The 23,350-nt window shown below is 43.9% G+C and overlaps 1 protein-coding gene and 1 long non-coding RNA gene across 2 annotated transcripts; both read right to left on the reverse strand.

Moving 5' to 3' along the window:
* Positions 1 to 20,002: 20,002 nt before the first annotated feature.
* LOC120845855 lies at positions 20,003 to 20,981 on the reverse strand. Its single transcript, XR_005716913.1, has 3 exons — positions 20,928 to 20,981; positions 20,669 to 20,809; positions 20,003 to 20,065 (listed from the first exon to the last, which is right to left on the reverse strand). It is a non-coding gene; the product is annotated as an uncharacterized LOC120845855 (long non-coding RNA).
* Positions 20,982 to 21,349: 368 nt separating this feature from the next.
* On the reverse strand, positions 21,350 to 23,001 carry LOC121836228. The gene is made up of 6 exons (XM_042291079.1): positions 22,911 to 23,001; positions 22,344 to 22,507; positions 22,155 to 22,211; positions 21,677 to 21,790; positions 21,476 to 21,589; positions 21,350 to 21,397 (listed from the first exon to the last, which is right to left on the reverse strand). Exons 1-4 carry the CDS (start codon positions 22,999 to 23,001, stop codon positions 21,683 to 21,685), a joined length of 420 nt encoding a protein of 139 aa, XP_042147013.1. The 3' UTR covers positions 21,350 to 21,397; positions 21,476 to 21,589; positions 21,677 to 21,682.
* Between the last annotated feature and the right edge of the window lie 349 nt (positions 23,002 to 23,350).

Here is a 23,350-nt window from a genome sequence, read left to right on the forward strand (position 1 = left end):
GAAAAAGTGCCGGCAGTAGTCGCCTATTGGGTCTCGTATAAAACGGATTGTAAACACGCCTATTCCGAGCTGTGGATTAGCTCAGTGGGTAAGATGTGCGCTTCGTACACAACAGGATCTTAGTTCAATCCCCCGAGAAAATTTGTTTTTTTTTTTTCTTCGGACTTTTGTTTTTTGTTGAGGTATTAGGCGATACTTACGGCATCCCTCTTTTAGAATTAACACTACAAAAAGAACGCGCAAAAAAAAAAAAAAAACAGAAAAAACACCAGAAATCAGCCGAGTTCTCCGAGCGGTTTTACGATAAAACAACTTTTGCGTTTGCTATCTCGAAGAAATTTGACACACAAACAGTCCTACCTGGTGCGAGACCCTTCCCCAACAATTTGATAGTTGTACGTACCTATAATGGTTTTCTAATTACGAGCGAGCGGCAGCTCTTTGAAGTCTTGCTCGCGCTCTGGTGAGCCTTCAAAGGACCAGCCGCTCCGGCGAAGGCGCGCGCCGCACGAGATGAATGAATTAAAATAATCGCGCGCGCATAGCGAACGTTCCTTTTACCCGAGGGAGCGCTTCAGAACAAAAAAGCAAATTGTGGTAGCAAATGATGAAGCCGTGAGCAATATCGAACACGAAAATGACTGCTTTCGTGCGGGAAGTCGCATCAGTGCTCCTACAGTAAACTATCGACTCGATCCGAGGCAAACTACAGTCGTCGGGTCTTCTACGGAACGCGTGCTCACGTTTGACACCAACATCGCGGCTCGGAAACGAAAATTCAGCCTCGGAGGTCCGAACACAGGCTCGGAAAGTACAATTGGCCGCCATGACCATGCCCACGGTAAAAGCGTCGTAGCATCGCGAAACCTTTTATTACACACGTTCAAAGTGGTGTCCGTAGAGTCTAGAAAGACCAAGGAACACATCGGTGCTAGCGGTGACGAGATACGACCAGTATTAATGAAGCGAGATCGAAGAAAGGATCGGTGCCTAAAGTGAGGAAAGCGAATGGCTGGCTTCGATGTGAAAACTTTCAAACGCCGTTTATTTCGCGAAACTCGCATCACACAAGAAAAGAAATCGGTCTCTGTCCAGTCCAGGGGCGGCTGGGAACAAGTGTCCCCCATTTGATATCGTAAATTCAAGGTCGTAATATAGATTTCAGAAATTCAATATTTTCAATGGTAAAACAAAAGGCACCAGGTGGAGGGATTTACCGACCGGTCGGAATTGCTCAGCCGCACTCATGGATCCATTCATTCGAAACGGGTCATCTATCTATTCATTCATAAAAAATGTAATTCCTGGCCGTGTTTTAAAATTAACGAAATCATACTGCGAGGTAAAGCTTCTGTACACCTGGCGTTTTGAAACCTGCCTGCGTCCAGCGTTCTTTCATTTCTGCTGTCACGTGACACGATCCGCCCGAGTAACTCGGGTTTATTAGGGTGAGATTTGAAACACAGCCCTGGTTTAATAAAACCAAACTTAGAATTACGGGAATCGTCTTATTTTTGAAAACGATGTCGTCGAGACCCGTGTTCCACAACAAGTTTAAATTATTTAGGTCAAGTATTTAGAAATTTACCGCCCATTCGTGGTTCTGGTTTGGTTTTTGCAAAAAAAGCAAATGGCTGCCGCGTGTTTTGCTCGCAACCGGAGGTGATTCAATCGCACGAAGCTCGGAAAGTAGGCTAGCTAGGACATTTATTTTAACCAGGGAGTAAGATTATGTTCCGAGGAACATTCGAGGCGCGTCTCATCGATGTAGGTATTCTAAAAAGAAAGTTATCAACTGAAGTTTACGTGTAAGTAAGGCTTCACTGTACGATGTTTTGACTTCACATATGCTCGTATAAAGAAAACTACGATAGCTAGAGGGTTCTAATTCGCAGCGAATGATCGCGCTCTGAATTTAGACGCACTGTTAAAATTTCATCGCTCCAGCTAGTCTAGAACTCGTTATATTCGCGAAAACAGGTTTTGGGACTCTGCTCGGAAATTAACAAGCCCGACCAAGTTCAATCGTTCGCCTGTGGATATTCAAGACCGCTGGAGTGCATTCATCGATTGTGGTCGTGAAAACAACATCATAGGAACATGTGTGTGCAGTGAAACCGTGTCAGCTCATCTCAATCGAGACTCATCGATCAACGGGGAGGGTGTCCCGAGCACAAGTGGATGGATATACTTCAAAGAGCTGCCGCTCGCTCGGAATTAGAAAACCATTAAGCTATCCAATTGTCGGGAAAGGGTGTCGCACCAGGTAGGAGTGTTTGTGTGTCAAATTTCTTCGAGATAGCAAACGCAAAAGTTGTTTTATCGACCTAATAAAACCGCTCGGAGAACTCGGCTCATTTCTGGTGTTTTTTCTGTTTTTTTTTGTTGTTTTTTTTTAGTGAAAAAAGATGACTCTTCAGATTACCATTTCTTTTAGGTAATTGAGAAGTTGCATTAAAGAAACGGCCTGCACAGTAAATACAAATGGTTCTATTGCGATTATTTCATAATTGAACCAGAAAAGCACATTAATGTTGGCCTAATAAGAGAGTCGGCTGTTTTTTATGTACTGCTCATGTCTAGGAAACGAAGAGTGCTAGAGCGACGATTCATTTTTGATACGAGTGCTTGCTTTCCTCCTGTAATGAACGAGCCCAGGTTGGTTAACACAGCTGGTGTCAAAGTTTATGTACGAACGCAAAAGCTGAAGGTAGTCCTGATTTTTCGAGCCTTTGAACAGTGGCGTGGGGTTTTGTAGTGTCTGAGAATAAAGAGGCACTGCAGACAAGAAGACTGTGTCCTCGGTGTTGCTTGCCCACCCCCGTAAGATGTGGAGACACACTTCATTGAAAACCTACGTGATTTACTAAGACGGGGGTTTCTGCAGAACCCCGTAGGGGGCTGTGCAGAGAATACAGGTCGACATCAAGCCTTCAGAATTCACAGGTACCATTCGACAAGAATGCTGTAGCTGGACTTGAAACAAGCCGACGTGGGGAAAGTACGGAAGCCGAGAAAACAAATGTGTCGGCCAAGCCGTAGCAAGGACGTCCCAGCACGACTGCGGACAGCGTTATCCTGGCTGTGCAAAGTGGACGTCCCTCGGAGACAAAAGGCAGACTTTTGGTATTCCGCAGTAACCATGCCTGCGTTCAAATTTTGGCCGTCAAGGGAAAAGGGACGTAGCTTGAGGGTTCCAACTGAACAGGTAGCAAGCTAGAAGGTTACTCGTGCTTCAGTTTAGCTCATCTTGCGCCAGAAAGTGCACAAGGGGACGAAATAGAAAGTGTCGGGCCAGTTGTACTGTAGGGGCATGTTTGTTTGTTTGTTTGTTTATTGGAACTTTTGACAATACAGGATTGTCATGGTGCTGAGGCAAAAGGTGACAGTAAGTCACCTGACCAGGCCCCTAGCACCAGACTACACTTGCAGCAGATGCAGCAGATGCAGCAGGCAGACTAGTGGTAGAGTGCTATAGTTAACCATAAACAAAAACAAAAAATACGCAGTAACTAGATCACTACACTACATACGCTCTTGCAATGAAAAATAAATAATTCGCAACATGCAACAAAAATATATGAACTACATTACTACAATTACATCTGTACACATAATTTAGAAGACCACAGTATTATGCGGAAAGTAAAAAATATTGTTTTTGATTTTTTTCTGAAAGTCAAGAGGTTTGAATTATGATCGATTATATCGATCAAGCCAGGGTGGAGGTTGAGAAGATTGGGAATCTGCCAAGATAGTAATTGCGTACCGTAATTTGTTCTGGTTCTGATTTTTATAAAGTTTGTATTTCTAAAATTGTAGTGTGTATCAGTATTCGTATATGTAGAAAGGAATAATTCACGGTCAGTTTTAACTTGGGAGAATATAACCTCAGACAATCGTTGATTATACAGTGCCTCAATATTCAGGATACGATGTTTCTCAAAGTATTGGAATGTATGATCGCGGCTTGATAGTTTTTCAATAAATCGTATACTTTTTTTCTGCATTAAGTACAAACTAGTCATATTACATTTAGATGTAACCCCCCAGACAAGTAAACAATAGTGCAGTCGAGAATGAACAGTAGTGAAATAGAGCTGACGTTTTAGCCACATTGGTAATAAGGCACGAAATCTATTCAGCATGCCAATAGACTGTGCGATGTCACGCTTCACAAAATTCACATGACATGTCCAGCGAAGGTTTTCATGAAAATGTATGCCTAAGAATTTGTATTCGGTAACCCTTTCTAGTGACCGTGACTGGAATACAATTTCGGTAGTAAGGTTAACTGGTCTGTTAATTGAGGAAAAAACAATATATTTTGTTTTGTTAACATTTAGAAGCAGCTGATTCGCATCAAGCCACTTCGATAAGTTTTTGAGCCATGCGTTTGTGACAGGAATAAGAGATGATAGGTCCCTGGATGAAAAAAAAAAACACTCGTGTCATCGGCGTAAAGTACTATGTCTGGCGTATGGGGGATAGCAACAATGTCATTGATATAAAGAAGGAATAGTATAGGTCCTAATATTGATCCTTGCGGAACACCAAATTTTATATGTTCAGTGTCCGATTCTATACTATTAGCTACCACAAACTGGCTATGATTTGTCAGATAACTGCGCAATAGTTTAAGTGAAATGCCTCTAATTCCGTAGTGTGGCAGTTTATCAAAGAGAATATTATGCTTGATAGAGTCAAAAGCTTTATTGAAATCTACGAAGATGCCTATAGTGTAGGATTGATTTTCTATATTGCTGATAAGTTTTCCTCGAATGTTAAGTAAAGCTGACTCAGTGGATTTACCTCTCTGAAATCCATATTGGTTTGCAGAAATTAGTCGGTATTTATGAAGATGATTAATTATTCTAGATGTCTACAAAAAGCTCTGTAGGGTTGTGTGGAGGCCCTCTTGCAGCACAGATGTGTATTTGTCCTCACCGTCTCTGGAAAAGACGACCATAACACAGAATGAACGTCCCTCGGAGACAAAAGGCAGACTTTTTGTATTCCGCAGTAACCATGCCTGCGTTCAAATTTTGGCCGTCAAGGGAAAAGGGACGTAGCTTGAGGGTTCAAACTGAACAGATAGCAACCTAGAAGGTTACTCGTGCTTCACTTTAGCTCATCTTGCGCCAGAAAGTGCAGAAGGGGACAAAATAGAAAGTGTCGGGCCAGTTGTACTGTAGGGGCATGTCTACAAAAAGCTCTGTAGGGTTGTGTGGAGGCCCTCTTGCAGCACATATGTGTATTTGTCCTCACCGTCTCTGGAAAAGACGACCATAACACAGAATGAACGTCCCTCGGAGACAAAAGGCAGACTTTTGGTATCCCGCAGTAACCATGCCTGCGTTCAAATTTTGGCCGTCAAGGGAAAAGGGACGTAGCTTGAGGGTTCAAACTGCTCAGATAGCAACCTAGAAGGTTACGCATGCTTCAGTCGAGCTCATCCTGCACCAGAAAAAGCACAAGGGGGGAATATAGGAGTGTGGGAGCGGTTGTACTGTGGCGGCATGTCTAGAAAAAGCTCAAAAGTGATTTGTGGAGTCCCTCTTGCGGCGCAGACCTGTATTTGTCCTCACCGTCTCTGGGAAAGACCACCCTAACAAAAGAATGGACGTGAAACTGAGGCAAAGGGCGTAGTTTTGCTTCGAGGTAGAAACAGCGCCTGCGTTCAGATGTTGGCCGTCAAGTGAAAACGGACTTAGCTTGAGGGTTCAAACTGAACAGGTAGCAAGCTAGAAGGTTACTCATGCTTCAGTCGAGCTCATCTTGCACCAGAAAAAGCACAAGGGGGGAAAATAAAGAGTGTGGGGCCAGTTGTACTCTAGGGGCATGTATACAAAAAGCTCTGCAGGAACAAACCTTTTCCCGAGGTGGACAGCAGGGGCCTGAAGACATAAATAAAAAAGAAGTGACACATTTAACGAGTCTTCACTGCGCCAGAAAAACAAAGAATCAGCTCATTTCTTTTTGAGACCTCAGTCTTTATTAGGCCAAGAATACAATTTTTCAGACGAGCTGTCTCAATGTAAAAACACACTTCCTTATTAGTACCCTTTTGACACACAAACAGTCCTACCTGGTGCGAGACCCTTCCCCAACAATTTGATAGTTGTACGTACCTATAATGGTTTTCTAATTACGAGCGAGCGGCAGCTCTTTGAAGTCTTGCTCGCGCTCTGGTGAGCCTTCAAACGACCAGCCGCTCCGCCGAGCGCGCGCCGCACGAGATGAATGAATTAAAATAATCTCGCGCGCATAGCGAACGTTCCTTTTACCCGAGGGAGCGCTTCAGAACAAAAAAGCAAATTGTGGTAGCAAATGATGAAGCCGTGAGCAATATCGAACACGAAAATGACTGCTTTCGTGCGGGAAGTCGCATCAGTGCTCCTACAGTAACCTATCGACTCGATCAGAGGCAAACTACAGTCGTCGGGTCTTCTACGAAACGCCTGCTCACGTTTGACACCAACATCGCGTCTCGGAAACGAAAATTCAGCCTCGGAGGTCCGAACACAGGTTCGGAAATTAGAATTGGCCGCCATGACCATGCCCACGGTAAAAGCGTCGTAGCTTCGCGAAAGCTTTTATTTCACACGTTCAAAGTGGTGTCCATAGAGTCTAGAAAGAACAAGGAACACATCGGTGCTAGCGGCGATGAGATACGACCAGTATTAATGAAGGAAGTGTCTATTCTGCCGGCAGCCGGCAGAATAACCGGAGGGGGAAAAAGTGCCGGCAGTAGTCGCCTATTGGGTCTCGTATAAAACGGATTGTAAACACGCCTATTCCGAGCTGTGGATTAGCTCAGTGGGTAAGATGTGCGCTTCGTACACAACAGGATCTTAGTTCAATCCCCCGAGAAAATTTGTTTTTTTTTTTTTCTTCGGACTTTTGTTTTTTGTTGAGGTATTAGGCGATACTTACGGCATCCCTCTTTTAGAATTAACACTACAAAAAGAACGCGCAAAAAAAAAAAAAAAACAGAAAAAACACCAGAAATCAGCCGAGTTCTCCGAGCGGTTTTACGATAAAACAACTTTTGCGTTTGCTATCTCGAAGAAATTTGACACACAAACAGTCCTACCTGGTGCGAGACCCTTCCCCAACAATTTGATAGTTGTACGTACCTATAATGGTTTTCTAATTACGAGCGAGCGGCAGCTCTTTGAAGTCTTGCTCGCGCTCTGGTGAGCCTTCAAAGGACCAGCCGCTCCGGCGAAGGCGCGCGCCGCACGAGATGAATGAATTAAAATAATCTCGCGCGCATAGCGAACGTTCCTTTTACCCGAGGGAGCGCTTCAGAACAAAAAAGCAAATTGTGGTAGCAAATGATGAAGCCGTGAGCAATATCGAACACGAAAATGACTGCTTTCGTGCGGGAAGTCGCATCAGTGCTCCTACAGTAAACTATCGACTCGATCCGAGGCAAACTACAGTCGTCGGGTCTTCTACGGAACGCGTGCTCACGTTTGACACCAACATCGCGGCTCGGAAACGAAAATTCAGCCTCGGAGGTCCGAACACAGGCTCGGAAAGTACAATTGGCCGCCATGACCATGCCCACGGTAAAAGCGTCGTAGCATCGCGAAACCTTTTATTACACACGTTCAAAGTGGTGTCCGTAGAGTCTAGAAAGACCAAGGAACACATCGGTGCTAGCGGTGACGAGATACGACCAGTATTAATGAAGCGAGATCGAAGAAAGGATCGGTGCCTAAAGTGAGGAAAGCGAATGGCTGGCTTCGATGTGAAAACTTTCAAACGCCGTTTATTTCGCGAAACTCGCATCACACAAGAAAAGAAATCGGTCTCTGTCCAGTCCAGGGGCGGCTGGGAACAAGTGTCCCCCATTTGATATCGTAAATTCAAGGTCGTAATATAGATTTCAGAAATTCAATATTTTCAATGGTAAAACAAAAGGCACCAGGTGGCGGGATTTACCGACCGGTCGGAATTGCTCAGCCGCACTCATGGATCCATTCATTCGAAACGGGTCATCTATCTATTCATTCATAAAAAATGTAATTCCTGGCCGTGTTTTAAAATTAACGAAATCATACTGCGAGGTAAAGCTTCTGTACACCTGGCGTTTTGAAACCTGCCTGCGTCCAGCGTTCTTTCATTTCTGCTGTCACGTGACACGATCCGCCCGAGTAACTCGGGTTTATTAGGGTGAGATTTGAAACACAGCCCTGGTTTAATAAAACCAAACTTAGAATTACGGGAATCGTCTTATTTTTGAAAACGATGTCGTCGAGACCCGTGTTCCACAACAAGTTTAAATTATTTAGGTCAAGTATTTAGAAATTTACCGCCCATTCGTGGTTCTGGTTTGGTTTTTGCAAAAAAAGCAAATGGCTGCCGCGTGTTTTGCTCGCAACCGGAGGTGATTCAATCGCACGAAGCTCGGAAAGTAGGCTAGCTAGGACATTTATTTTAACCAGGGAGTAAGATTATGTTCCGAGGAACATTCGAGGCGCGTCTCATCGATGTAGGTATTCTAAAAAGAAAGTTATCAACAGAAGTTTACGTGTAAGTAAGGCTTCACTGTACGATGTTTTGACTTCACATATGCTCGTATAAAGAAAACTACGATAGCTAGAGGGTTCTAATTCGCAGCGAATGATCGCGCTCTGAATTTAGACGCACTGTTAAAATTTCATCGCTCCAGCTAGTCTAGAACTCGTTATATTCGCGAAAACAGGTTTTGGGACTCTGCTCGGAAATTAACAAGCCCGACCAAGTTCAATCGTTCGCCTGTGGATATTCAAGACCGCTGGAGTGCATTCATCGATTGTGGTCGTGAAAACAACATCATAGGAACATGTGTGTGCAGTGAAACCGTGTCAGCTCATCTCAATCGAGACTCATCGATCAACGGGGAGGGTGTCCCGAGCACAAGTGGATGGATATACTTCAAAGAGCTGCCGCTCGCTCGGAATTAGAAAACCATTAAGCTATCCAATTGTCGGGAAAGGGTGTCGCACCAGGTAGGAGTGTTTGTGTGTCAAATTTCTTCGAGATAGCAAACGCAAAAGTTGTTTTATCGACCTAATAAAACCGCTCGGAGAACTCGGCTCATTTCTGGTGTTTTTTCTGTTTTTTTTTGTTGTTTTTTTTAGTGAAAAAAGATGACTCTTCAGATTACCATTTCTTTTAGGTAATTGAGAAGTTGCATTAAAGAAACGGCCTGCACAGTAAATACAAATGGTTCTATTGCGATTATTTCATAATTGAACCAGAAAAGCACATTAATGTTGGCCTAATAAGAGAGTCGGCTGTTTTTTATGTACTGCTCATGTCTAGGAAACGAAGAGTGCTAGAGCGACGATTCATTTTTGATACGAGTGCTTGCTTTCCTCCTGTAATGAACGAGCCCAGGTTGGTTAACACAGCTGGTGTCAAAGTTTATGTACGAACGCAAAAGCTGAAGGTAGTCCTGATTTTTCGAGCCTTTGAACAGTGGCGTGGGGTTTTGTAGTGTCTGAGAATAAAGAGGCACTGCAGACAAGAAGACTGTGTCCTCGGTGTTGCTTGCCCACCCCCGTAAGATGTGGAGACACACTTCATTGAAAACCTACGTGATTTACTAAGACGGGGGTTTCTGCAGAACCCCGTAGGGGGCTGTGCAGAGAATTCGCGACTCCAATTCACTATAGGTGGCGCCACTCGTTATCCAAAATGGCGGGTTTAGTGAGGGTCGGAGATGCGTGCCGCTCCTGAGCCTGTCTAGTGTGCTGGCTTCACTGAGCGACACAAATTATTTCTGGTAATACGAGGAAGCTAGGGTGTTATGCGCGCAGGCCACCTCTTTACCCTGAAAACAAGAACGGTGTTTAGCTTAATATTTACGCCAGGAGGCACGTTTTAATTCTAGAGCGAAACCGAAACTAACCTCTATCTTGGATTTAATTTCTCGGTATATGTTTTAATCAGATTCTTTCATAACTCAAGATGTGTCTCACACCGTAATTATTTATTTAAAGAAGTTGTTCGCCGAAACTTTTGTCTCTTTAAAGACATAAAGTCCGGCTCTTTCATACGCCTTAGAGATAACACAGAATATTATTATTTGTAAAAAAAAATCCGCTGATATTCGTGCGTTCTCGCTGCCTTTTCTCACTCAGATAATTGTCATCTGAAATAATGAACTGCGGGCCTTTCAATTGGTTTTGGGGTATTTCGATGATTAATTGCTTTAAAATTTTGCCCAGCACAAGAATAAGACGATAAATTCAATTTATACAATATGTTCACAAAACGCATGAATGCTAGTGAGAACGCTGTTGTCAGTAGAAAAAACTAAAAGAAGAAATCCGAGTCAACTAGGCAGCTGAAGTGTGCATGTTTTTTAAAGCAACGCGGGACGCATAGGAGTTTATGTTGCATCCAGTGTTTGTCTATCTTGATAACGATGTCAGAGTTTTTCATATGTTAAAAAGAAAACAAAATGATACCTTTCAGGAAAGACAATGGTTAAATGGCAGATTTTTGTGATGGTAGCGTTAATTGGGGGCATACATTGTTGCGATTCGTATTAATAATAATCTAAATATCAAAATTAAGATATTTTAATACGCAAGTTTTCAAGCTCTAAGTTAACTGGTTGTTATGATTTAATTTTAAACGCGCGAACAAGTATGACAATTTAAAGTGTGCTAATTATCATCACTGGTGCCAATTGCAGCATTTTCAAGTACCAAGTTATAAAATAAATATAGTCTAAAATCAATGAACATTCTAGCTAATGTAAGAAATTCATGTAAAATTAGATTAATTGAGGGTTCTATCAAAGTAGCGACTTTTGACAATCGGCAAATTTTCCAAAGTCGCCACCAATATCCTTCCACACCTCATTCCCCCTCCCTCTCCCCCCCTAACCCCCCCCCCCCCCCCAAAAAAAAAAGACCGAATTTTTTTTTAATTATTAATCTTTTCTAACATTTATTTACTTTCGTATTTACGCGCCGTCGTTTTGCCCATCTCAGCCTTTCCAGTTCGAAGGAACGCCTACCTGTTGCAAGCCTGCTCACAGCACGTTTCGTTGGCGTTGGAAGCCGGTGAAACAGTAGTGAGTTTTAGTACTGCATATACGAGCAAGCGCTGTGTGTTTGCGTTAGCTTTGCGTGTTCGACGCTGCGCGTGCGTGGAGCCCAAAATCGGCGGCTCGAATCGGAGCACGGCAACGACGCGCTTGCGATACGTGGAGCACGCCACCCTAACGCAAACGCACAGTGCTTGCTTCCATACGCGATACTAAAACTCTCTAATAAAGTATAATCCTATACCGGCTGCAGCACTATGTTCGGACAGTGAAAGAGTGTTCTTTGCATTCGGAAACCGACATTTCGCGAGCCACGATCGCGAGCAGTTCAGCCGTGCCCGCTGAGCAGGAGTAACGGGGGACCCTCACTAGAGCGCTTCCCGTTTCCGCCGCGCGAGGGCGAGCATCGAGCTGGAGACGCGAATACAGGTCGACATCAAGCCTTCAGAATTCACAGGTACCATTCGACAAGAATGCTGTAGCTGGACTTGAAACAAGCCGACGTGGGGAAAGTACGGAAGCCGAGAAAACAAATGTGTCGGCCAAGCCGTAGCAAGGACGTCCCAGCACGACTGCGGACAGCGTTATCCTGGCTGTGCAAAGTGGACGTCCCTCGGAGACAAAAGGCAGACTTTTGGTATTCCGCAGTAACCATGCCTGCGTTCAAATTTTGGCCGTCAAGGGAAAAGGGACGTAGCTTGAGGGTTCCAACTGAACAGGTAGCAAGCTAGAAGGTTACTCGTGCTTCAGTTTAGCTCATCTTGCGCCAGAAAGTGCAGAAGGGGACGAAATAGAAAGTGTCGGGCCAGTTGTACTGTAGGGGCATGTTTGTTTGTTTGTTTGTTTATTGGAACTTTTGACAATACAGGATTGTCATGGTGCTGAGGCAAAAGGTGACAGTAAGTCACCTGACCAGGCCCCTAGCACCAGACTACACTTGCAGCAGATGCAGCAGATGCAGCAGGCAGACTAGTGGTAGAGTGCTATAGTTAACCATAAACAAAAACAAAATACGCAGTAACTAGATCACTACACTACATACGCTCTTGCAATGAAAAATAAATAATTCGCAACATGCAACAAAAATATATGAACTACATTACTACAATTACATCTGTACACATAATTTAGAAGACCACAGTATTATGCGGAAAGTAAAAAATATTGTTTTTGATTTTTTTCTGAAAGTCAAGAGGTTTGAATTATGATCGATTATATCGATCAAGCCAGGGTGGAGGTTGAGAAGATTGAGAATCTGCCAAGATAGTAATTGCGTACCGTAATTTGTTCTGGTTCTGATTTTTATAAAGTTTGTATTTCTAAAATTGTAGTGTGTATCAGTATTCGTATATGTAGAAAGGAATAATTCACGGTCAGTTTTAACTTGGGAGAATATAACCTCAGACAATCGTTGATTATACAGTGCCTCAATATTCAGGATACGATGTTTCTCAAAGTATTGGAATGTATGATCGCGGCTTGATAGGTTTTCAATAAATCGTATACTTTTTTCTGCATTAAGTACAAACTAGTCATATTACATTTAGATGTAACCCCCCAGACAAGTAAACAATAGTGCAGTCGAGAATGAACAGTAGTGAAATAGAGCTGACGTTTTAGCCACATTGGTAATAAGGCACGAAATCTATTCAGCATGCCAATAGACTGTGCGATGTCACGCTTCACAAAATTCACATGACATGTCCAGCGAAGGTTTTCATGAAAATGTATGCCTAAGAATTTTTATTCGGTAACCCTTTCTAGTGACCGTGACTGGAATACTATTTCGGTAGTAAGGTTAACTGGTCTGTTAATTGAGGAAAAAACAATATATTTTGTTTTGTTAACATTTAGAAGCAGCTGATTCGCATCAAGCCACTTCGATAAGTTTTTGAGCCATGCGTTTGTGACAGGAATAAGAGATGATAGGTCCCTGGATGAAAAAAAAACACTCGTGTCATCGGCGTAAAGTACTATGTCTGGCGTATGGGGGATAGCAACAATGTCATTGATATAAAGAAGGAATAGTATAGGTCCTAATATTGATCCTTGCGGAACACCAAATTTTATATGTTCAGTGTCCGATTCTATACTATTAGCTACCACAAACTGGCTACGATTTGTCAGATAACTGCGCAATAGTTTAAGTGAAATGCCTCTAATTCCGTAGTGTGGCAGTTTATCAAAGAGAATATTATGCTTGATAGAGTCAAAAGCTTTATTGAAATCTACGAAGATGCCTATAGTGTAGGATTGATTTTCTATATTGCTGATAAGTTTTCCTCGAATGTTAAGTAAAGCTGACTCAGTGGATTTACCTCTCTGAAATCCATATTGGTTTGCAGAAATTAGTCGGTATTTATGAAGATGATTAATTATTCTAGATGTCTACAAAAAGCTCTGTAGGGTTGTGTGGAGGCCCTCTTGCAGCACATATGTGTATTTGTCCTCACCGTCTCTGGAAAAGACGACCATAACACAGAATGAACGTCCCTCGGAGACAAAAGGCAGACTTTTGGTATCCCGCAGTAACCATGCCTGCGTTCAAATTTTGGCCGTCAAGGGAAAAGGGACGTAGCTTGAGGGTTCAAACTGCTCAGATAGCAACCTAGAAGGTTACGCATGCTTCAGTCGAGCTCATCCTGCACCAGAAAAAGCACAAGGGGGGAATATAGGAGTGTGGGAGCGGTTGTACTGTGGCGGCATGTCTAGAAAAAGCTCAAAAGTGATTTGTGGAGTCCCTCTTGCGGCGCAGACCTGTATTTGTCCTCACCGTCTCTGGGAAAGACCACCCTAACAAAAGAATGGACGTGAAACTGAGGCAAAGGGCGTAGTTTTGCTTCGAGGTAGAAACAGCGCCTGCGTTCAGATGTTGGCCGTCAAGTGAAAACGGACTTAGCTTGAGGGTTCAAACTGAACAGGTAGCAAGCTAGAAGGTTACTCATGCTTCAGTCGAGCTCATCTTGCACCAGAAAAAGCACAAGGGGGGAAAATAAAGAGTGTGGGGCCAGTTGTACTCTAGGGGCATGTATACAAAAAGCTCTGCAGGAACAAACCTTTTCCCGAGGTGGACAGCAGGGGCCTGAAGACATAAATAAAAAAGAAGTGACACATTTAACGAGTCTTCACTGCGCCAGAAAAACAAGAATCAGCTCATTTCTTTTTGAGACCTCAGTCTTTATTAGGCCAAGAATACAATTTTTCAGACGAGCTGTCTCAATGTAAAAACACACTTCCTTATTAGTACCCTTTTGACACACAAACAGTCCTACCTGGTGCGAGACCCTTCCCCAACAATTTGATAGTTGTACGTACCTATAATGGTTTTCTAATTACGAGCGAGCGGCAGCTCTTTGAAGTCTTGCTCGCGCTCTGGTGAGCCTTCAAACGACCAGCCGCTCCGCCGAGCGCGCGCCGCACGAGATGAATGAATTAAAATAATCTCGCGCGCATAGCGAACGTTCCTTTTACCCGAGGGAGCGCTTCAGAACAAAAAAGCAAATTGTGGTAGCAAATGATGAAGCCGTGAGCAATATCGAACACGAAAATGACTGCTTTCGTGCGGGAAGTCGCATCAGTGCTCCTACAGTAACCTATCGACTCGATCAGAGGCAAACTACAGTCGTCGGGTCTTCTACGAAACGCCTGCTCACGTTTGACACCAACATCGCGTCTCGGAAACGAAAATTCAGCCTCGGAGGTCCGAACACAGGTTCGGAAATTAGAATTGGCCGCCATGACCATGCCCACGGTAAAAGCGTCGTAGCTTCGCGAAAGCTTTTATTTCACACGTTCAAAGTGGTGTCCATAGAGTCTAGAAAGAACAAGGAACACATCGGTGCTAGCGGCGATGAGATACGACCAGTATTAATGAAGGAAGTGTCTATTCTGCCGGCAGCCGGCAGAATAACCGGAGGGGGAAAAAGTGCCGGCAGTAGTCGCCTATTGGGTCTCGTATAAAACGGATTGTAAACACGCCTATTCCGAGCTGTGGATTAGCTCAGTGGGTAAGATGTGCGCTTCGTACACAACAGGATCTTAGTTCAATCCCCCGAGAAAATTTGTTTTTTTTTTTTCTTCGGACTTTTGTTTTTTGTTGAGGTATTAGGCGATACTTACGGCATCCCTCTTTTAGAATTAACACTACAAAAAGAACGCGCAAAAAAAAAAAAAACAGAAAAAACACCAGAAATCAGCCGAGTTCTCCGAGCGGTTTTACGATAAAACAACTTTTGCGTTTGCTATCTCGAAGAAATTTGACACACAAACAGTCCTACCTGGTGCGAGACCCTTCCCCAACAATTTGATAGTTGTACGTACCTATAATGGTTTTCTAATTACGAGCGAGCGGCAGCTCTTTGAAGTCTTGCTCGCGCTCTGGTGAGCCTTCAAAGGACCAGCCGCTCCGGCGAAGGCGCGCGCCGCACGAGATGAATGAATTAAAATAATCGCGCGCGCATAGCGAACGTTCCTTTTACCCGAGGGAGCGCTTCAGAACAAAAAAGCAAATTGTGGTAGCAAATGATGAAGCCGTGAGCAATATCGAACACGAAAATGACTGCTTTCGTGCGGGAAGTCGCATCAGTGCTCCTACAGTAAACTATCGACTCGATCCGAGGCAAACTACAGTCGTCGGGTCTTCTACAGAACGCGTGCTCACGTTTGACACCAACATCGCGGCTCGGAAACGAAAATTCAGCCTCGGAGGTCCGAACACAGGCTCGGAAAGTACAATTGGCCGCCATGACCATGCCCACGGTAAAAGCGTCGTAGCATCGCGAAACCTTTTATTACACACGTTCAAAGTGGTGTCCGTAGAGTCTAGAAAGACCAAGGAACACATCGGTGCTAGCGGTGACGAGATACGACCAGTATTAATGAAGCGAGATCGAAGAAAGGATCGGTGCCTAAAGTGAGGAAAGCGAATGGCTGGCTTCGATGTGAAAACTTTCAAACGCCGTTTATTTCGCGAAACTCGCATCACACAAGAAAAGAAATCGGTCTCTGTCCAGTCCAGGGGCGGCTGGGAACAAGTGTCCCCCATTTGATATCGTAAATTCAAGGTCGTAATATAGATTTCAGAAATTCAATATTTTCAATGGTAAAACAAAAGGCACCAGGTGGCGGGATTTACCGACCGGTCGGAATTGCTCAGCCGCACTCATGGATCCATTCATTCGAAACGGGTCATCTATCTATTCATTCATAAAAAATGTAATTCCTGGCCGTGTTTTAAAATTAACGAAATCATACTGCGAGGTAAAGCTTCTGTACACCTGGCGTTTTGAAACCTGCCTGCGTCCAGCGTTCTTTCATTTCTGCTGTCACGTGACACGATCCGCCCGAGTAACTCGGGTTTATTAGGGTGAGATTTGAAACACAGCCCTGGTTTAATAAAACCAAACTTAGAATTACGGGAATCGTCTTATTTTTGAAAACGATGTCGTCGAGACCCGTGTTCCACAACAAGTTTAAATTATTTAGGTCAAGTATTTAGAAATTTACCGCCCATTCCAAGGTATATGTACATATGGTAGCGAAGCTTCCATAGAACCCCACGTGTCGAAAAAATGGCGGCTCATGGGGCTTCGCTAGCGCCATCTATGTGTCGTGATAACATTTCCGGCGGAACAAAAAATAAACAGGAAGTTACGTCACTTCCGAAAAAAAAAACCAAAAACGTGACGTCACTTTGATGTATTGTTTGGCGCGAAAATTAAATATAACAAGAAACCGAGACTGCAGGCAAAAAGGACGATCGTCCTTTCTGCCTGCAATCCCGATTTCTAAAAAAAGCCTCAAAGCTTTCTGGTACTAAAAAATCTCAAACAAAGCTGTGCCAAGCTATGTTTGACTTCTTTTAGTGTGTTGTCCTTCTTGCCTGCAGTCTCGGTTTTTTTATGTTGAATTTACCCCACCCCGTTTGGACTCTTAAATCTGCGCGAAAATAATTTAATTTGTGTATGCGGCCGCCTTTTTTAGGCAGCTCACTACGAGAATATTTTTTTTTCATCCCACAGAACTACTTTTGCTTTTTTCTTCAGCTTTTCAGAAATGTGGGAGCGGCTTTAAGGTGATTGACCTCACAAACAAAGTGAATAACAATAACGTTTCTCGAGTGTGTTAGCGTTGAAGATACGCAACAGTAACTCAAATGCAGTCCAATGTTGCACTAACAATTTATTCACTTAAAACTGCTTACAATCACTCAACCAGAACGCTCGTCAGAAGCATACAATCATACCTAGTTTTAAGGTGGAAGAAAACTAGATCAATACACAAGGCACATTATGACAGGATAGCACGTAACACACTGTACAATTGGTTGCCTGTTGTGTGGACATTGTCAATTTATAGACAGCCATCAATATAAAAAAAATTCAAAGTGTTTGGAGGAAAGCTGTATTCAACGAAAATAACAGCCGATTTTGCCGTTGTTTGGCAAGGTACCATAATCCAGAAAACTTTCTAACTTGAGTATGATGGTGCTGTGTACTCTGTAACCTCCCTTGTACGCGTAAATAATTTTGCTGCCCTCCAGTACGCTGCAGGTAATAGGCCAGTGTTTCGTCGGACCCTAAAACCACAGGTTTAATTCAGTGACAAAACGACATGAGCAGTCAGTAACCCAAAGCACAGTAAGCACCTTGACTTTCGCGATGACCTAAAATTTAATAATTTCACATGTTGAAAAACCTCGCGAAAAATGACTCAGTCCAAGGATATGAAAGCAATAAATATTGTTCTAGATCGCGAAATTGTGCGCCCGCCAGATTTTTTCGAGACACGTTGCAAAATATCGAGCAAACGAAAATAGTCTTTTATACCATACGAAAGGCTAGGAAAGCACATATACTACTTTTAAAATGTACGCTGTGTAGTCTCAAGAGCTTAGCCTTTGCACGTGCTGCCTAGTTTTACACCTTGCTGATGCATCAACAAGTTCAGTGTTTTTTTTTCGTGCAAACCAGTGTAGCCTGACTCTTGCAAACAGAGAAAACAAGTCGTCATACACATTGTTGTCACACACAACAAGAGACTTTTGGACCTCCTGATGAAAAAGTACACAAAGAGTGCGCCCTATGCCCTCCTTTGAAACAAGGTTGTTGATCCTCGCCTCGAAAACACGCTCACATGCCTCAACGAATGATGTGAAGGAAGGGGAGGGAACTGACAGGTTTCCAAAGTCCGAGTCAGCAGTGCCTTTCACACTCAAGTACAGTAAAACTTGGTTTCCTTCAGAAAAACATGCATTTTCTTTCTTCAGCTCACATCGCTGAGATGTCCCGACACAAGAATGACCCTTCAAAAATCTTGTCGCAAGCCACCCAGAAAAATAAACCATGTTGTTCGCTACCATGGCCGAAGGGTAGTTTAAGGGCGACTCGTCTGCTGCGCTAAGGAAAACTGAGCTTCCCAAGGGTAGAGAAGCAGAGGGTGCCGATAGGCCTACCGGAAGAGTAGCAAGGAGGGACATCATGTCCTCAGCACAGTTTGATTTTTCAGTCAGCTTGAACAAGTTGCTTACCAAAAGATGTCTGAACGCTGCCTGAAACTGACGAGAAGTAGAGTTTGCGTTTGCTCCAGACTTCGAACGTATAATAGCAAAGGTGTTTTCAAGCGTATCCTGGTTTAAGTGGCGGGTTAAAATGTAGGTGAAACCAAAATTAACTGTGAGGTGATTGCAGAGCATCATCAGAGACCTCATTGTTAAGCAAAAGCCACGAATGCAGTTTGGCTGCCGTCTACATCCGAGTACTTGCAGGGTTTCAAAAACTTCAATGCACTCTTTGAAAAACTCTTCATGGACAGAGCCATTATGCATCGCAGAGGCGAAGGGCGTTTTTGCCAATTTGTGGGAGCTATTTAGGCTGTCAAAGAGACGGTCGATTCTTTCAATGAATCTCGCTGTGTGAATAGCTGCAGCTGGCAATTGCTGGAACGTTACGAAGGCATACATTGCAGCAGCACAATGGTTGCTAAAAACTTGGGCCGCTAGTTTCACCGACATCTTTGAGCAGAACGTCAAATCAAAGTGCTTTGCGTTCAGCTTGGGCATCGAACGGATCTCAAGTTTCCGGTCCTTTTCATAAGCTTCCTTTATGTACGAGCTTTTTACTACTTGATCACAAACCTTGAAGTCATACTTAAATAGCATGTTTCTGAGGCACTTCAGGAGGTGCGGAGCATCAAAAAGGAAAAAAAGAGGTTTGCCGTTGACATTTATGTAAGGCTTCTCGGGGGTTATAAGGCTTGAAAAAAGGGAGATGTTTTGGCTCCCCTGATCGCATACCACAGCTACTGGCTCCAGGCCAGCATCCACAAGGAGGCTGTAGCACTGGAAAAGAAGATCTTGTAGGACATTCGTAGGTGTGCCTTTATGAGCGAAAAAGTAGCCAAGTGGCTGCTTCCATGGTGTTCGAATTCCTTTTGCCATAAACACAAGAGCCTTGTTTGATAGGTTCGCACCTTGCACACCATTACTATACTCTTCAAGTCCTTCAAACCTGTCAGATGAGGGGTTGTATGAGAGCTCTTTTTTAATATGCATCTCATCAAACACTATGCTGCAGGCTCGATCGGCTCGTGAAAAAGAAGTCGCTCGCCTCTTTACCAGCTCGAAAATTTCGGGGTAAAATCCAACTCTCAGTGGAACACGCTGAAGCCACAGCTGCAGTGATCGGACTGATGGCAACCGAAGCAGTCGTCTACAATACTTATAGCCTTTTGGGCTATGAAAGTAGAGGCCCAAAGCCAAAGACTTGTTCTGGCTGCACCACCGTCGACCAAACCGGCTCACATCCCTCATCCTAAGCTGGGCCTCAATGAGTGCAGCGACAGCTGGAGAAACATGAATGCGGACACTCTCAACAACTTCAGCAACAGTCCTCATCTGACGCTGTCGTTGCAGCCTTCTTTGCAGCCTCTTGTTTTGTTCTCGGAACTGTCGTACCTTGGCCCTCAGTGCGTCCATCTTTCTCTTGTCAGTGCTGCGGGCCTTGCTTGATGCTGCAAGGTGACAAATCACCCAGATCAGTAAACTGTAAAAATGTTTATATATATGTAAATGGTGGCCAATAAGAACTTGCATTCCTTGTCAAGTTGCACAATTTTTTTTTAAAACCAGGTACAGTGAAAAGTTTGATAACGTACTACATACGTGCAAATCAAATTTAAATAAGGTTAGCATCATGCACGTATGGCCCAGGCAGTTTTTAGCTAGCTATAAAAAATGCTGCCTTACACGAGGCTTTGCGAAAAGATTATTGCATTACCATTCAGTGAAACCCATTCAGGTGTTTTGGTGGTTCGTCTGTGAAACTTTATGAACATTTTGTATACATTACTTTAAATATAATAATGTGAAGCACAAATAAATGGTGGATTTTCAACTGACTCCAGTTTGTAGCTGGCTGCCATCCGGCCTTGTGTTCTGTGACATAGTGCTATATGTACCCTTGTATGTACCGCCAACTTTCAGAATAAATTTTAGTATCTTCAAGTCATCTGATACCTATAACTAGCCTTGGTTGTTTATGTTCGGCGACTAATTTGTGCACTTTAACAATACAAAACAAAAAGGTGCAAGAGGTAAAATGAAAGAGCACTTACCTCTGTGAGAAAGTACACCGGCACTGCTAGAGAGAGAGTCCTCAGGTGACGGTCCATAAATCGACGGCGCCATGTCAGCCATGTCTCCGCTGGACTCGTGAGCAGGAACAGCATTTTGAGGAAGGGCGTAGCTATGATCAGCTTCAAAATAAATAGAAAAAATAGAAAGTGCTGTTACAATAACTGTAGTAAGAGCAAAAAACACAAAAAAGTCAGAGCAACAAGGCGCGCAGAAACGCCCTGCTCTCCCATCACTTACCATGAGCCTCCAGTGGACTGTTCTCTAGTGGGAGACAGGAATATGTGTGGTCCCACAAAGCTGACGAACATCCCTCTGCGAAGGTAATGTGAAAACAGTGAATTAGTGGTTGAATTTCAGATTCATTCTACTTTTTTAACATCTGAAAATGAAAAAAAAAATTACCTTCTTCCAGGGACAGCCCGATTTCGGAAGACTGGTCGTCAGGAATGCCACAGGAACTCTGCGAGTCTGGGCGGCTGGAGTATGTGCAGGTCGATGAAGTTGGAGAACTCCTCCCTGCAAATTTAACATGAAGTTATTGAAGGCATAGCGGTTAAATTCCTAGTTGATTCTCGTATTAAAAAAAAAATCACCTTCTTCCAGTGACAGCTCGATTTCGGAAGACCATACGTCAGGAATGTCGCAGGAACTCCGCGAGTCTGGGCGGCTGGAGGATGTGCAGCTCGATGAAGATGGAGAACTTCTCCCTGCATATTTAACACAAAGTTATTGAAGGAGTAGCGGTTGAATTCTTGGTTGATTCTCCTATTAAAAAAAAAAATCACCTTCTTCCAGTGACAGCTCGATTTCTGAAGACCGTACGTCAGGAATGCCACAGGAACTCCGCGAGTCTGGGCGGCTGGAGGATGTGCAGCTCGATGAAGATAGAGAACTCCTCCCTGCATATTTAACACAAAGTTATTGAAGGAGTAGCGGTTGAATTCTTGGTTGATTCTCCTATTTTAAAATCTGAAAATAAAAATCACCTTCTTCTAAGGACAGTTCCATTTCGGAAGACTGGTCGTCAGGAATGCCACAGGAACTCTGGGAGTCCGAGCGGCCCGGGTATCGGTAGGTCGGTGGGGCTGGAGAACTCCTTCCTGCAAATTTAATATGAAATTAGTGAAAGAGTAGCGGTTGAATTTCTCCCCAATTCGCTTATATTTAACATCGGAAAAGGGAAATAACCTTATTTCAAGGACAGCTTCATTTCCGAAAGCTGCTTGTCAACGTGGACAATGCAGGTCTGTGGGCCCATATTGGAGTCGCTTACTCACCTGAGGTTAAAAATGTAGTAAATGGGGCCTGGAATGAGACTCAATCAATGACTCCTATCTGATTCCCCACATTTGTCCAAGCACACTTTATTCTATAGCAAAATGCTCAAGTGATGAAGAACATGAACTAACACAGTGGTGACGGCATTTGCTGCCTCTTTATGGTAGGTACAGCGAAAAAGCTCACCATTTGCCACTGCAGAAACTGTACAGCTCTCGCTTGAAACTTCGCCACGTGTCGTTTCTGTGAAATTGCATAAATGTTATAAGTCCACAAAAGCAATTTTTCGGGCCCATGTGCTAACTATTTCCCTAATCAGTGGGCCTTGACATGGTTATTCTCAAAGCGCGTCGGAAGGTCTAGTGGTCTGGTCACCTTCAGGGGCAAGCACAGTCGGCACTGCATTGTGGCGTAGGTATCCAGGCCGCAGGAAAGCTGACGCCTTGAAATGTAAAGAGCAAACAACCATGTTTCGTAGCTGCCATGGAGTCTTCCACTGTAGGCCCCGGTTGTTGGAGAACCGAACCCATGCTTCACGCCTGCGGATAAAGCGCGGTGCTATCTAAGTGTCTTGCGTACTTGCAAAGAGCAAATGTAGCCAATATATGCACACACCAAAGCAAATCGGAGCGAGGACATTCACAGATTAGTGAGCAAAACTCTCTGTATGAACCACAAAAAGATAAACATGAGCCTTTAGTGCAGAGGCTTTTAAATGTATCTATGTCGTGTTGCATCCTTGATTAGAGCGTCGATGAGTATGACCCCATACTCCTGAGGGGCAAATCGGTTCAGGTAAATTCAAATATCCTGGGCGCTTTCGTAATGAGCGCGAACAACGCTGCAAAGTCAGCGAAAACTAACAACAGTTAAGAGAACATTTTACAAGGGGGTCATGGCCACAACACAGCAGGCACCTCACTGACAGGAACAAAATCTCACCTTCGAGTGTCGACAGGAAACCGGTGCAGCGAGACGCCAGCCGTGCGGTTGTCACTTCGGCATTCTTCCACGGAGCAACGCCTGGTTGCATAACGTGTTGAGCTCATTGTCACGAAGGACGTTGAGCCCGTCGGACGCAGTAGCGTCCAACCGCACGAAGGTGACTGTTCCTATATCACGCTGATATTACGCTCCTGCGCACGTAACTTGCGTAATCAGGCTGAGCGAACTAAACTTTTCAAACTATTTGAAGTGACGGTAGAACGATTCAAAAAGCACGTGGAGACCTAAAAGAAGCAAGCAGACGGACAACAAGAACCTGCCTCTTCGTGCAGCACGATGCCTCTGCAATTTATCGCTATTAAAAGCCAGCCTTGTTGCTTGTGCAGTACAGAGGGCGCTAAGGGCAAGTTAGAATATCAGTAGTAATAAAAGCTATT

The sequence above is a fragment of the Ixodes scapularis genome, unplaced genomic scaffold, assembly GCF_016920785.2.
Source record: "Ixodes scapularis isolate PalLabHiFi unplaced genomic scaffold, ASM1692078v2 PGA_scaffold20__3_contigs__length_1032517, whole genome shotgun sequence".
Taxonomy (NCBI): domain Eukaryota; kingdom Metazoa; phylum Arthropoda; class Arachnida; order Ixodida; family Ixodidae; genus Ixodes; species Ixodes scapularis.

Excerpts from the sequence above, each read along its gene's own strand:
- LOC121836228 (XM_042291079.1), bottom strand. The coding sequence starts at position 23,001 with ATGCAACCAGGCGTTGCTCCGTGGAAGAATGCCGAAGTGACAACCGCA. Across the intron at positions 22,508-22,910 it reads TTTCCTGTCGACACTCGAAG|GCGTGAAGCATGGGTTCGGT; the intron begins GTGAGATTTTGT and ends CTTTATCCGCAG. Across the intron at positions 22,212-22,343 it reads GACTGTGCTTGCCCCTGAAG|AAACGACACGTGGCGAAGTT; the intron begins GTGACCAGACCA and ends GCAATTTCACAG.